This window comes from Rhinopithecus bieti, unplaced genomic scaffold (assembly GCF_001698545.2).
Source record: "Rhinopithecus bieti isolate Rb0 unplaced genomic scaffold, ASM169854v2 scaffold_81282, whole genome shotgun sequence".
In the NCBI taxonomy this organism is placed as follows: domain Eukaryota; kingdom Metazoa; phylum Chordata; class Mammalia; order Primates; family Cercopithecidae; genus Rhinopithecus; species Rhinopithecus bieti.
The window spans coordinates 1348577-1363747 of record NW_016830182.1 but is presented as its reverse complement, the minus strand read 5'-3'; the positions used below and the strand labels follow the sequence as shown (position 1 = coordinate 1363747).

At 58.2% G+C, this 15171-nt stretch overlaps 1 protein-coding gene across 9 annotated transcripts in view; it reads right to left on the bottom strand.

Moving 5' to 3' along the window:
* Positions 1 to 420: 420 nt before the first annotated feature.
* ZMIZ1 (zinc finger MIZ-type containing 1) overlaps positions 421 to 15171 on the bottom strand; it is a 242727-nt gene continuing 227976 nt past the window's right edge. For 8 of the 9 annotated variants that reach the window (XM_017865205.1, XM_017865211.1, XM_017865207.1 and 5 more), the window contains 9 exons: positions 13551 to 13761; positions 12185 to 12290; positions 10403 to 10563; positions 9342 to 9409; positions 8972 to 9040; positions 8233 to 8477; positions 6978 to 7144; positions 3432 to 3692; positions 421 to 1984 (listed from right to left, as the gene is read on the bottom strand). In XM_017865205.1, the coding sequence (XP_017720694.1) occupies positions 1877 to 1984; positions 3432 to 3692; positions 6978 to 7144; positions 8233 to 8477; positions 8972 to 9040; positions 9342 to 9409; positions 10403 to 10563; positions 12185 to 12290; positions 13551 to 13761 (1396 nt within the window). In that variant the 3' untranslated portion in view covers positions 421 to 1876. The remainder of the gene's footprint in view (positions 1985 to 3431; positions 3693 to 6977; positions 7145 to 8232; positions 8478 to 8971; positions 9041 to 9341; positions 9410 to 10402; positions 10564 to 12184; positions 12291 to 13550; positions 13762 to 15171) is intronic. The other variant, XM_017865212.1, reaches the window with a different exon arrangement.

The window sequence follows — 15171 nt, the reverse complement described above, 5'->3', positions numbered from 1 at the left end:
TGTTTTTGTTTTAAAAAAAAGAAGACTCGGTCTTTGTCATTGAGTCTAGGTATTTTAAAAACACCAGCAAAGGCTATAACCAGGTCATGAAAATGTTGAATATTATCAAAGACGATACTAAAATATTCACAAAGATATTTACAAAAGCGATTCTTAAAATAATTGATTTGCATACTGAACAACACACTATTTGAAAAACCTCAACAACAACGGGACAAAGGAAAAAAGGGGCTGGGGCAATGGCAGCTTTCCTACAGAAAACCTTGTGCCGTCTGGGACAGTGACTGGAAGTCAACAGCTGGGGCCACCTTTCCGGTAAAACCCACAGAGGAGTGCTGGGGACCACCCACAGTGGACGGGAGAGCAGAAAGGGCCCCAGGCAGCAGCCGGGAAGGGTGCAAAGAATTTACAGATGGGACCCCTGAAACAAAGCGAACACAGGACAAGCTCCCCAGGAGGCCCTGGAGAGTGGTAAGCCAGATGGAGCAAAGCGGTGGAGGGAAGGCCAGAGGCTGCTTTTGCTTGAGCGAGCAGGAGTGTGGGGTGAGATTGTGATGGTGGAGGAGTGCAGGCAGGGGAGGCTGGCAGCCAAGGGCAGTGTCTGGGGCAGGCCCAGAAACACGCTCCCCTCCTCCCCCCATGTCTGCAGGTACATACTAGTGCACATGGCCATAGCCTGGGCTGCAGCCGGGGGTAGCTTGGAGCACAAGGACAGAGGGAGGGGCTGGACAGACACCATTGCCCTGGGCTCCGGTTTCTGCACCTTCCCAGCCTTTCCACACACTGCCCTTGCCATCTGATTGGACAAAGAGAACTAGGACACAGAGGGAAGTGGGCGTCCCATGGAAGTCTTGGAGAGGTGGCAGGAGAGGGACTAGGAGAAAAACAGAACACACAGACAGAAATGGTTTGCTTGCTGTCCAAGCGCAACGTTCCTTTTCTCCAGGTGACTTCATAGCTTTAAATCGTTGCTGTTTAAAAAGAGAGTGGCTTGGAGCAAAGTTAGAAGTTGCCGCTCCTGTTTGATTCTGACAGGTTATATGCCCCTGCCCCCCAACCAAGGGCACAATCACTTTGGTTGGGCGCACACCTGCTCTCTCTGTCCCCCAAGGCTGGGTCCTGTCTGAGCTTGGAGGTGGAGCCTCAGAAATGTCCTGGCCCTCTTTCCCACCAGTCCCCAAGCAGGAATGGCAGACTCCCTCTCAAACACAGAATCTTGTCCTTTTTCTCTGCTTTCTGAGAGAGTGTGTTTATCGGGTATCTTGGCTTAAAGGTCAGGGGTCAAACCGATGACCAGTGGCCCCCGAGAGACGTAGTCTTTCCCAGAGGTTTGTGCTTTTCTGTGGTGGGTGGTGGTGGGTGGGCTAGTCTCACTGCCACCAACTGCCAGCGCTCCTCCAAGGCTCGGGGCCCGTGCTGGGGCCCGGGGGCCTTCTCAGGCTCCACAGTCACTTAAGGGAGGCTCTGGACCAGGAAGCAGGGAGGCAGGGTTACAGTCTAAAAGATGGAAGAACCTTGGGGACACTGGAAGGTCATCTGGAATCGGCACACGCGGAGGGACCGGGAAGCCACATCGGCGTGCGCCCTCTTACCGGGCTGGTTCCTCTCGGGAGGGTGGTCTTCAGGCCTGCGCTGGACATGGGCCCAAGCGCAGGGCGTGCAGGCGGGACGGGGACTCCAGACCCACACAGCCTTCCCGGCGCACCCTCCCTACCCCTCTGTTTTGAGAGGGCTGCAGCAGGGGAGGGTTTCCCGCCCCACAGCCTGTGGCTCTGGTGCGGGGCGGTCTGAGGGCACAGGCTCCCAGGTGGAAAAGTGTGTAGGGCAGGTGGGGTGGGAGGCAGAGTGTGGAGGGATGGCCCCGACTGGGTGGCCTTCAGTTGTTCTCAAACAGAGACAGGAGGTCATCGTTACTATTGCTCGGCAGGTCGGGGGGGTCCAGGTAAGACAGGAGCTCGTCAGGATTTGTGAGTTCGGGAAGGAGCTGGAAAAGAAGGAGTGACGAAGTTCAGATGAGGTGTGCCCGAGAGGCAGGCCCCGGGTGAGGAATGCAGGGGCGCCCTGGCCCGTCCCCCTCCACTTGCCTCTCAGGACCCTAGCCAAAAAAAAAAGGGAAGAGAACAGCCTTGGGCCTGGGCCTGCCAGGCATCCCCCCCCACACACCAGCCACTGCACCGAGTGTGGGGCACCCCTGTGCTCATTTCAAGCCTGGGGAGCGGGACCCACAGCCCACCAGCTGAGGCCTGAGCAGGGCTGACCCTTTTCAGGCAGGGACTTCAGCCCTAAGCTGGGAAGGCCCCATGGTGGGTCACTTGGGCCTCCCAGCTGAAATCACATGCTTCATGTGTAAGCACAAGGAGGTGGGCTGGTGGGAAGGCGGGAAGGCGAGTGGTTCCCGCAACCCCCTACCCACCATCCCTCTCTCAAGGGCTCACCGCTCCTTGGTGAGCCTGTGGCTGGCTGGCAGCCATCCTTCCCTGTGGCCCCAGAGGGGTTGCAGACTGTCCCTACCCTCTACTGAGACATCCTTGGAGTCTGTCACATGGGAAGCCTCATGCATCTAAAAGCAGCCCCACTGGCCTGGCTGGGGGGGAACACTGGGCGAGGACCTGATATGGCTGCGCAGTGAGTCCTAGCTAGCACAGAGCCCTCTGATGCTGCTGGAGCAGAGGCTGACAGAGCAGGGCTGGGGGTGAAGAACAGGAGTAACTGACGACAGGCCTCCTCCCGGAGTCTGGCACCAGCTCTGTGGTGGGCATGGGAGGGGCCGGTGCTCAGTGCCATCCCGCCAGCCACATCCAGCAGCCCAGCCCCATCATCCAGGGTGACCCCCACCATCTTCCAGACTTCAGGGTAGGATCCCTGGCCCTCTGCTGCCCATGCTGGCCTGCCACCCCTGGCTGTGACCCAAGGTTGCCCCTCTGCCCCCACCTTCTGTCACCCACATGGGGGTCTCTCGGAGTGAGCGATGGAGCAAGCGGAAGCAGGGCATGGACAACACGCGGACAAGAAAACTGGAGACAGACACACACCAGTGAGGCAGACAGACGGCCTCTCCCTCCAGCCCTCCCTGCCCAGGCCAGAGAGGCAGACACAGAAACCGCAAGCTCACCACTAGGGGAGGGCAGGGACCCTCCTGTGCTGCGCGAGGGACCCCGCAGGGCTTGGGTCAGAAGGTGGGTCAGGGCTGGGGTTCAGGGCTATGGCCAAAGGGACTGGGGGGACAGGAGCCAGCAGGGTGGGGACCCTCAGTGGTAACACTTCCCCATCATGGGGCTTCCTGGTCTGGAGCCAGGTCTGGCTGAAGCCCTCCCGCCGCCCACCCACCTCCTCCCCTCGGGGCCTTGAGCCCTCACACCCACCCCTTCTCTCGGGCAGGTCCCGGCGCCAGGCCTAGCCCCAGGCCAAGGCGAGTGGCGACCCCAACTTACATCCAGCGAAGGCTCCGGCATGTCGGATGCTCCCTGCGCTCCGGCCTGACCCTCTAAGGCTGAGGAGGGGTTAAAGGTCAGGTCGCTGTGTGGATGGCTGCTGGGAGCGGCCTGTGGCGGCTGCCGGGGAGGCTGGGAAGGAGGAGGAGGAGGAGCCCCACTGTGATGTAATGGAGGCCCTGACTGGCTGCTGGGGTGTGGTACGTGCAAACCTTGTTGTATGGAGGGGTGGGGCTGGTCAGAGCTGCCAGCGTGTGGCATCTGTGGAGGAGGAGAGAGCGGGAGAGAAGACAGGTGAGGTGAGGAGGCACGGCGATGATGCCTGGAGAAAATGAAACCCAACACAACCAGGGAAGTCACAACCCCCGAAACGTGGCCACCCGGTACGAGGCTGAACGTTGTTTCTGGGCAGAGAAACAAAGAAAAATTTCTCCCCCAAAACCACCCATCGGGGAGGCTGCAGGGGGATGGCGGGGACCTCCCAGGCCACGTGGGGCCCCAGGAGGTGGGGAGGGCTTTGACACAAGCACAGACACGGGGAGCTGGGCCTGGGCTCCCCCAGGCCCCTCCGCCTCCCCGCCCAGACAACGAACAACAGCGAGGGCAGGATGGAGAAGCAGAATGGGCATGTTCCAGGGAGCAGGAGGCGGGAGGGCAGCCGCCGCAGCATGGTGCAGACCCCAAGCTGGGCAGCAGAGAGCAGACACAGACAGACAGCATCGGGCGGGCGTGCGGCTCAGGACTGGGTCTGCACCTCCCAAGTGGGCCCTGGGCAGGGGTGATGCTGGGCACGAAGGCACCTTCTGCCAGCCCGAAGTGTGCAGCAGCTGGGGTCTTGGCACAAGCCCTGCAGCCCAGGTGGAATCTGGCTGTCAGAGCAGGGCTGGGTGGGCACCTGGCCAGCCAGGTGCATCTTCACACCCTGCCAGACCCTTTTCCTAGACATCCTACTTGGTCGGCACCAGCCCTCAAAAACACAGGGTTGTGAGGGAGGCAGGCACCTCCGGCACTCCAAGGACAAGGGGACTGAGTGACGGTTCACCAATGGTGGGTGTCTTGGTGAGGGTGAGGCTGGCGGTGCCTCTCTAACAGATGAACTAGAGGACTCACACCCTCCCGTGGGCACGTGCACTGAAAACTGGGCTGTCTGTGGGCGGGTGGGTGAGATGTGAACATTCCCCTGCTAGCCTGTTGCTGTCCCAAGCAGACCCTCCTTCAAAGTGAAAGGCTGGGGAATCCTGCAGACCAAGTCCTGATCCCACTGCAAGCATCCCTGACAGCCCCCAGCCCCATTTTCACTCTGCCAGTGAAGGTGGCTCACAGATGCTCCAGGTGTTCCACTGGAACAGCAGCCTGGCACATGCTTCCTTGGTCTTTTCGTCCCCTCACCCTACCCCATCCTGGGGCATGTTCTCCCTGTGTGCATTTAGAATTCGCAGCCACACCATCCTCAGTCTTTGCCCAATTCCAACTTCCTCTTCCTGTTTCTCCTAAAACTGCTTCCCAGGCCTTGCTACGGGCCAGTCTCTGCCCACGGTTCAGGTGGCCCCTTCTCAGCGTACAGGGCCTCAACCCAATGTGGCCTTAGGGAGCACAGTGCCCTTTCAGTCCAAGTCCCAAGAATGCGATGACTTCGCAACTGTGATGCTGAAGACCTTGGGAGACCCGTTTATAAGACACATACAAGAGGCTGGAGGAATGGGCCACCACCCATGGTCAGTGAGAGGCCAGCTTGGGGCTCCCACTCCTGTAGATGCCCTCAGTGCCCACCCTGGGAGAGCAGGGAGGGCTCCACATTCCAGCTGTGCAGCCCAGCTCAAGACAGACAGTCCCTGGATCTTCAGAGGCAGCTGTGCCCCTCAGCTCCGTATCTGGCTGGAATGTCTCCGGCCTAGAGAGGCAGGTGCTGTTGGGGCACTGCTGACACACCTGTCAACCTGCCACCAAGTATGGGCAGTCTGTGGGGGCAGCAGTCCCTGCGGGCATGGCAGTGCCTCCCAGCCTTGGGCTCAGCTGGGGGTGTGGCTGCCTCCACCTGGGCAGGTGTGCTAGGAGTTTACCTGTGACTGCCCGGCTCCAGCGGCCTGGCATATCTGCACTTCCAGGTCTGCTTGCCCTCTAGTGAGAGTTCAGAAATGGAGGACAGGACCATCTAGAGAGCATCTTAAGGGGCTCTGAGGTCAACTCACAGGCTCAGATCCGGCCACACAGATGCAGGCAGCGGGGCTCACAGAAGGCAGGAGAAAGCTTGGTTGTCAAGGGGAAACAGACGGCATTCCCACTCCATATTCCAGTGGTAGGAACTGGAGGGCGCAGGATGTGTGTGTGTGGGGGGTGTGATTTTGGTGTCCTCTGGGTGTGGGATGCCCTCAGGACCCAGGAAGGGGCACCAGGAAAGAAGCCCCCAGAAATCACAAGCCCCATGGGGTAGAGAGTAACTTTCAAAAACTTGGCCAAGGCTCCACAAAGCATCTATTTCCCACTTGGACTCCTGGGGTCCTGAGGGAAAGTTGCTGCTCCCTCACCTAGAGTCCTGAGGCAATTCCATGTCAGGTGTGTGGAAGACAGTATAATCCAGAGGCTCCTTCCTGTGCAGGCCACCCAAGCCCACTGCCAGACACTGGCAGGACCCCGGACCCTCTCATTGGCTTGTGTGGCCCAGGACCCACAGCCATGTGCTCAGTGGTGGCCCCTCCTCCCTAAGATGAGAGCCCAGAATGACTGAGACCTCAGACACACCACTTCAGCCTCTGGAGGCTTCAGTTTCTCCAAACCCCAACTGTTCTTCCTGCACCCATGCACTGCCAGGAGTTTTGCTCCACTAACACAAGGCCTGTCTGTCCTGCTTACACCTGCCACACGGCCTGTGCAGAGCACAGCTCAGAAAACGTTTGTCAAACTGAGTGGAACCACGTGGAACTCACTGGATGAGGACTCCAGGGGACAGGAGGGCCTCCTGCCACTGGCACTGGGGCCACAGGAAGGGAGGGCCTGTGGATAGCACAGGATACCTTACCCCACCAGGGGCATCCTCAGCCACACAGGGCATATGTCAATAAGTGTGAAACAGAATGAGAAGTGAATGCTCTTCAGATAATGAGACTTCCTAGCATTTCTTTTGTTGGAGGTGGTAATACCCTGAATTCAGATCCTTGGGGAATAAGGGGACAAAAGTTGAGGTGGCTGGAACCGTGTTAGGTGAGTGTAAGAGTGTGCAAGTGGGAGAGGGAGAGGGCTGACAGTGTGTGCTGGGTACTGGTGAGTGCATGCCCATGTGTGTGTGTATGTGTGGAGGGGTGAGTGTTCGGGGAAGAGCCTGAAGCTGCTCCCATCTCCAGAGAATCCGAAGTCCTAGGTAAAACAGCCAAGTCCAACGATGCTGACAGGCCATGACCTAGCCTCAGTCAGACCCCTCCTATTCCCTTCTGAGCCCACACATCCAAATCTTCATACTCTGCCTTGCCTGGGAGGGAATAGGGTATCCAGATCCCAAGGCATCAACCCCAAAGACTGGGGAATGGGGTGGGGCGAGGAGGAGGTACTCACAGTTTCCTGCATGGGGTGACTGAGGGGTTTCTCGAGGGTGGCCATGTTGTTGGGCATGTCCGGGGGATGGGAGAGTTGGGGGGGCCCGTGCATGAAGTCATTCATGGATGTCCCTCCAGGGTTCCCGTGGGGGAAGTCAAAGTTGCCATGGCCTTGGTAGTTGTTGCCTAGGAAGGGATGAGATGGGGAGGGGAGAGGGTCACCCAGAGGGATAGTGGCCACCCCAGGGAACAGAGAGTGTGTAAAAATACAAGCCAAGTCCTTTTCCTCTTGCAAGGCTGCAGTTGGCCACAGCAGCCGGAGCCTTCCGGGCTGTAGGATGGAGTAGCCACGCAGCCCTGTCCCATGGTCTGTGGTACCCCAGAGGATGTGCTGCCCTAACAGTTATGGAGGAGGGGGCAGAGTGGGAGAAAGGGGGAGGGCCAGGCTCCTGTGGGGAGTGGGGCACATGGCCTGAGCCCACAGCAGACCCACTGAGCTACTCCCCAATGTGGGCACTTTTCATACCCAGCAAGACCCAGGCCCAGAGTGGTACAGGTTCTGCCAAGCCCACAAAGAAAGCTGCAACAGACTCAGGATGACGCGCGCAGAAGCCAGCTGTCCCGCCTCCCTAGTCACTGTGCCCTCCACCATGTGACGATGGCAAGGGTCAGAGGATCAGCAGGTTGGGAGGCTTGGCCCTTGGCACACTGTGGGAGTCTGGCTAGGTGGCCTAACTTCTCTGGGCCTCTCATGGGGACTTAAGATCAGGGATCCCAGCGGGAGCTTCCACCCAGTGGGGGCTACTTTCCAGGAATCAGTGGCGGTAGGGGTGAAACTCAGTCTGGGCAGCCGGGAGTATAAGGGCCAGTGGGTGACCTTGGTGGCTAAAGGCTAAGGCTCCAGGAACCTGGACTCTGTCCCTAGGAGGGCAGGAAAGTTGCAAGGAAAATGCAGATATCACGGAAAAAATATGGGAGAGCAGGGGGTAAGGCCAAGAACTCAGGTGAGTGTGTGCTGTCAGCAGACCCAGAGGAGATTGGCTGGGAAGAGGCAGCAGTTGTATCTCCCACCAGGGCAGGCTCTGAAGCCCGTGGGCTAGGCCCATGTATCCTCAAGTCCAGCAAACTGGGGATTGTTTACTGGGGGGGTGTGTTACTTCTCTCTCTTCAACCACATCCCCGACCCCTGCCACTATCAGCACAGAAATTCTGTGCCCCTGCAGGGACTTGGGGCTGCCCTCCTTCTCCCTTCTTCCCTGCCTGGCATCACCCACCTTGGCTGCTGTAGTCGTTGGAGTTGGTGCCCCCCGGGGGAGGCGGGAGGGGGTAGGGGGACGGGCCGGGGCCCAGGGCTGCGATCATCTCCATGACATTGGGCATGATCATCTGGCTGGGACTCATGGTCTTGAACCGCTTGGAGGGGATGCCGTCAGGGTCGTCCTTGATGTGTAAGTCCGACTTGATGGGCACTGGCCGCCAGCTGCATGTGGGATCGATGGTGACCTCTTCAAACTCGGAGCTGGGGGAGGAAGGGTGGCAGAGCTGAGGCTCTGGGGTGCCTGGCTTTGGGCATAAAAGCACCTCCAGCTCGGAGACCCTAAGGTGACCTTGTTGAGGCCCCTGCCCCAACTCTGACCACACTGTGGACAAGGCAGAAGCCTGGCAGGGATTTCTCCATATTTCTTTGACATATGGGGAGACTGAGGCTAGAAAAGCAAGTGGCTGGGCACAGGGCAGCTAGTCTCAAGGCCTCCCGCTTGGGGAACAGCAGGTGGAGGGTCAGGGCGGGGCACTGTCAGCCTCCTGCTCTGGCTGGCTTTCATCCTTTCTGGGAAGTTAATTTGTCCCCAGATCCAGAGGCCCCTGAGGGTAAGCCACAGAGGTGGGGGATGTGGGTCACGGTCTGCTGGCCTGGGAGGGGAGGGCTGTGTCAGGGCTATCCACATGCACACCTTGCTCTATTCCAGGCCTTGTCCCCTCTCACCCTCTGCCCCTCGCTGGGGCCCCACTTACTGTTGGATGGCATTCAGGATTCCCCACATGTACTGATCCACCTCCAGGCCCTCCAGCAGAGCGGTTTTACTGGAAAAGGAGACGGGGAGCTTGGCCTCTGCTCCAGGACCCAAGGAGGTGGGGGCACAGCCCATCCACCTCAGTGTCAGTGGGGTCCCACCCCTGCTGCTGGTTACTACTGGAGGCACAAGAGAGGGGGACTCTGACCGCGTGATACCAAGGGACCACCTGGAGCCCCCATAACCTAAACCCCTCTGCCATGTTTGGGTTCTGGTTTGCATTTAGGGCAGGTGGAGGTGGGAGGTAGCCAGCCCCTCCCCTCTGTGGTTGGGGGATGGGGGAAGCCCCCACCAGGGTGGACACCACTCACTTGCACACAGGACACCTCCAGGTCCCTCTTTCGCAATTCAGCTGCAGGTACGACTCCAGGTCAAAGCACTGCAGGCAGACAGACAGACAGACATGGGTGAGACCAGGACTGTCAGAAACTGCCTCAATGTGCCTAAAGGACCCTTGGAATAACTTCCCCACCAGAAAGAAAGATAGGCTGTGGGAGAAACGCAAGGTTGGGGCTGGGTGGAGTGAGAGCAATGACACCTTTTTACCACGCAGAGTACTTATGCCTCCACCCCAGCATGCCTCACACCACCTCCCATGCCCCAAATGACCCTGTGCCTACATCCTCTGAGAAGCCTTCCTGGTCCCCACCCCAGCTGACTCTCACTGTTTTTTGCCCTGTTAATAGGCCCTTTCAATGAGGCCAGGGGTAGCCCCTTCAGCCCAGCCCAGGCACGGAAGACAAGTCTGATCAAGTTCATCGATCTGTATCACACAGCTAAGGTGACCAGACCATCCTCTTGCCCACAGCATTCTTTTGGAGGGAGGAGGGGAAGCTCCTGTCCCACTGCACCCTCAGGACCAGCTGTAGGTGACAGCCCTGGGCCCCTTCTGCATGCCCACCACGCCCAGGTTCCAGAGGACGGCTCCTTGTTCTTCTTCCAGGCCGGGTTGCCCACGTTTACTCATTGCTCTGTCACTGCCTGCTCAGACTGGGACTGTCACTCACACCAGGGCTACTTCCTGAACACTGGCTTGATGTAAGGCCCTGGACAGAGGCATGAATTGGACAGTGGTGTCCCTGCTCTTGGGCCCCCAATCAGCCCTGCCATGTGTGTGGGACTTCCAGCTGGCATCTGCCATCTGCCAGGGCAGGGGCTGTCCAAAACCATTTCTGTAGCCCCTTTGGCCTTAAGCACACAGAAAAGATGATCAAAATGATGGCTGAAATTAATGAGTGATGCCAGCTGCTGATCTCCATGACATCCTTCTGGACAGTGTTTGGACAGGCCCTGTTGCCCCTCTGCCTACCGCTCACCATCCCAGCCAGAATCTAGGTGGCTTGCCGGAGCTGTGCTTTCTGGGGACGCTCACCTGGACATGCTTGCAATCGTGTCCTCGAGCAGGCAGCTGGATGCGCCGGAATGTGATGGGGCACTTCAAAGACACCTTGATGGCTGTCTGCTCCACCCCATCCTCCCCGTTGAGGGTCGTGTTCCCCGAGGAGGCAGCCACGCTGCTGAAATTCCGCTTGACTGTGGGGCAGGAGGCACAGACAGGTGAGGATGGCAAGGCTGTCCTGCAGAGGTGGGGGGTCTGCACATGCTCCCCACTTCCTCGTGCAACTGGGGCACGTCCTGGTCCTCCTCCCAGCCCACACCAAACACTGAGAGGGCCCACAGTGTGTCAGTCATAGGGCTGGGTGCCCGGGCTGCTGTCTCCATGGGGGACAGCGTGTGGTGTGTGTGTGCCCGAGGAGCTGGCTGCAGCAGTTCCTCTATCTCTGCAGAGCAGACCCTGCCTTCGCTAGGAAGGGGGATATCTGCAAAGCTCACGGAAAGTCAGTCTGGCACTTCTCTGATTTACGGGGTCAGTGAAAAGCCCCCTCAGGCACTCCTGCACTTCACTCTGCACATGTGGAAATGGAAATGAACAGCTGCCTGCTGGAATCCCAGGGCTCAGGGCAGCAACGTGAAGAGTGGCCCTGTACCTCCTGCACGGGGCCTCTGAGTTCACACCCGGGGTCTCCTTTAAATGGGACTCCAAGCCAAGTCCTTCCATCCCAACTTTTATTTTTTTGTCGTAGCGTCTTGCTGTGTCACCCACATTGGAGTGCAGTGGCGTGATCATGGCCCACTGCAGCCTCGACCTCCCCGGCTCAAACAATTCTCCCACCTCAGCCTTCTGAGCAGCTGGGACTACAGGCACAAGCCACCACTCTTGGCTAATTTTTTATTTTTCTGTGGAGACAGGCTCTTACTATGTGGCCAGGCTAGTCTTGAATTCCCGGACTCCCACCTCGGCCTCCCAAAGTGCCGGAATTATAGGCATGAGCTACTGTGCCCAGTCCTCTCCTGAGTTTAAGCATGAGCTGGCCAGATGCAGTGGCTCATGTCTGTAATTCCGGCACTTTGGGAGGCTGAGGCGGGCGGATCGCAAGGTCAGGAGATCGAGACCATCCTGGCTAACACGGTGAAACCCCGTCTCTACAAAAATACAAAAAAATTAGCCAGGTGTGGTGGTGGGTGCCTGTAGTCCCAGCTACTCTGGAGGCTGAGGCAGGAGAATGGCATGCACCCAGGAGGTGGAGCGGAGCTTGCAGTGAGCTGAGACAGCACCACTGCACTCCAGCCTGGGCAACAGAGTGAGACTCCATCTCTAAAAAAAAAAAAAAAAAAAAAAAAAAGCATGAGCTGTTGAAGTAGAGAGGTCAATCTGGAATCCACCCTCCGTGTCTTCCACCTGATGAAGATCCCTTCTTCTGTAAATCCTCTCATCTTCTAAAGGCCTGGCCCAGGTCTTCACTTCCTCCAGGAAGCCTGCTTCCTGACATTTTGTTTCAATCTGCCTCATGTCCTGTGCTGCTGTTGCAGGTATGCCTGTTCTGGCTCCCAAGCTGGACTGCCAGCTCTTCCACACAGGGCAGGTCCCAGAACTCCCACCAGCACTTATGGCCCCCAGCTTGTCTGATCATGACAACAGCCCGAGGAGGAGGGCATGAGCCTCAGGATGGGACGTGCTCAGGGACACTCCAGGCCCGGTGGCGACATGCATGGAGGCCAAGGTCAGTCCCAGGTGAATGGTGACTGCTTCTTAGTCCCAAACTCAGGCAGGGCTAGGGTCTGGCTCTCACTCCTTGCCCCCACCCAGACTCACTTTTTGTGATACAGTGCTCTGCGGGCAGGAGGCGCTTCTTGAGGAGTCCTTGCAGCACAGAGCGGACGGAGGGCCGGTGCACCAGCTGCAGCACGAAGAGGTGTGACTGCGGGGAGAGAGCAGACACTCAGTTCCTGCACACTGTCATCATGCCCCACCCTGCCTGCAGCCTCGGCAGCCCTAGACTGCTCCCAAGATCCCACAGCCGGCCTAGGAGACGCTCCCCCAGCGTGTGTCCTGGGACTTGTGAGCCTGAACACCACTCTGGAAAGGCTGCCTCTGCTGCAGACAAGGTGGACTTTGACACTGAAATACTCCCTGGATAAGGTTATAGGACACATGGCTTTAGGCCTGGGTTCCACTTCACTTCCTAACCTCCCCTACCACTGCCTTCCCATCATGTGTCCTCAGCCCTTCTGGCCAGGGTGCTCAGCATAGTCGTCATGACTTACGCAAGAAGCACTTCCAAATGCACACTCTCCATAACGTCAGCCAAAGATCAGTTGGCCTTACTCTGACAGTTGTGCAGCCTTACACAGTACATCACATTCCCCAGTCAGAATGGGATGTGCTGCCCAGGTCTGTGACCCCTAACTCTGTGTGGGCTCTGTTGCCTGTAAGCTCACAAGGGAGTCAGTCTCAGTCATCAGAGTGTTTCCTCTCTCCATCCCCTGACCGTGGAAGGAGAGCCGAGGGTAGCGGTGGAGTGTTGTACCGGGAATTTAGAGTTCCATTGGGGCCTGAACAAGCCCTGTGTCGCCCTGTTTCAGGGACCTACATATCTAGAGAAGCGTGCGGCCTGACTCTATGCTGTCTTTTTTTTTATGTCTATTCGTGTGTATATATATTTTGTTTCCTTTAGAAACATTGAGCTGCTACAAGACAAGAGGGTTGGGAAAGAAGTGCGACGCTCTGTTGCCGTCTAACTCAGGTTTGGGGGAGTTTTTGGGGAGTTGGGTCTGAGGAGAAAGGTGCTGACAATGACAACTGCTGGTGAATGAGGCAAGCAGGACATGGCTTCGAGGAACACAGAACCACAACAATGAATGAAGGGCAGGGAGGAGGGGCCAGGAGGGGTGAATCGGAGGCATACGTGGAGAACAGATGGAGGCCTAGTGTCCAGGGGAAGAGGCCACATCTGAAGCCAGGGCATAGTGGCTTTGAAGGCCCAACGGTTTGAAGGTTATTGTACAGGCCCTAGGCGGGGAGCAGGTAAGGGCACACTGTATCTTTGGTGGCTGTGGGCACAGGGGCTGGTGACCCAAGGACAAGGCTGAGGACCAGAGGGGGGCAAGGTGTCCCGCACTCCCACACCGTGCAACAGGGACTGCCCGTGCCACCGCTGCCCCCAGCCCGCCACACTCACGCAGCAGCAAGCCGTGACGGTGATCTGGATGGTGTTGCGACCCGGCTGGCACACGTGCTTCAGATGCAGGGGCTTGTGGGAGGTCTTGTTGTCGCCGCGCTCAATGGTGAGGGGCGTGGCATTCACGCTGACCTGCACCGAGGCGGGCCAGTTGGTGTTCATCTGCCGGTCCTCGTGGTGGTAGCACTTGAACTGCAGCTCCAGGTCAGACCTAGGTGGGGAATGGGGGTGCTCAGGGCAGCTCTGCCGGGGGGCTGTCCATGGCCTCTGTGACCCCGAGCCAGGCCACACACCTCTGAATGTACCACAACCTCCGAGACCCTTAGGACCCCATCCCTGACCCCAATGGTTCCCGTAGCCTGAGTTCTCCTCTCCCATTCTGGATACTCCCTTTACAACCAAACTGCCCCCAAGATCCCTGCACACCAATCATTCCCGCCATACCCCACAGCTGCTCTAGCTCCCATCTCCCTGGACTGTCCTCCCTGTAGGGGTCAACTCTTGGCTCCCTAGGTCAGAGATAGAGAGGCAAAAGAACAGGCACTCATTTGACAGGACCTGCTGTGAGGCCAGCCAAGCCCGTCTCCAGACCTGCTGGGAACTGTCCTCTCAGGCCACGGCCATTTCTGGTTCTGAGCACTCCCCAAGGAGGCCCCCCAGGACACAGCACTGAGGAGTGTCAGGAACCAGCAGTGACCACGTATGCGTGACAACCCAGCCAGGAGGAGGAGGTCCCCCAGGCCAGGACACTCCCAGGTAAGAAGCGTGGGTGAGCAGGGTGCAGGCAGGCAGCACAGTGGCTTGTCCCATGCCAGGAGCCTCTGCCCTCCTGCCTAAGCGTTGCAGCTCCTGTGTTCTGAACGCCCACACCAGTTATCTGTGGCCACTTCGCCCAGCCTGCTCAGCATGGTCAAGAAAACAGCAGGGGTGTGTGTGCACATGCCAGGCACAGACCCAGCTCTTGCCCTGGAGATGCTCACTGGGCAATGGGGGGTCTGAGTCACAAGCACAGTGAGACAGTGTGAGTCTTGCCTGAGGATGAAGGACTGAAGGGTGGAGACCCCTAGGGTTGGTTCTGGCATCCTGGAGACCTGGGCCCAAGTCCCAGCTCTTCCCCTGGCTAGCTGTGAGAACTCACACAAGCCAATTCAATTCTCTGGCCTCAGCTTCCTCCTCTGTCAAAAGGGAAAGTGTTGCCCATTTCCAAGATCAAAGTAGGTCACATGTGGAAGGTGCTGAGCATGGGCCTGGCTCAGCAGGAAACCTCCAGACCTTGCATTCCAGCACGTGCCTAAGTGTCTGAGCAGCAGCCGTGCCCAATGGTTAGCCCCTTGCAATAGGCAGGGCCTGCCTGACCCAGGCCTGGCCCCTGCGCCAGCCTCATCTTTGCATTCCTGGCTCTGGTCACCTGAGTCACACTCGAATTCTTGACTGCATTCCCTCTTGTCAGCTCACGGTCTCAGATGGGATACACAGCTTCTCAGCCTAGGTCTGAGCCAGCCACCTTTTCCTCTGGGGTGAGTGACAGCTGCTCCCTGCCCTTAGGCCATGATACCTTGACTGCTCATCTCCCGGAGCCCCTGCAGACTTCCCATGACAATCGCAGGACAGGGCCCAGTCA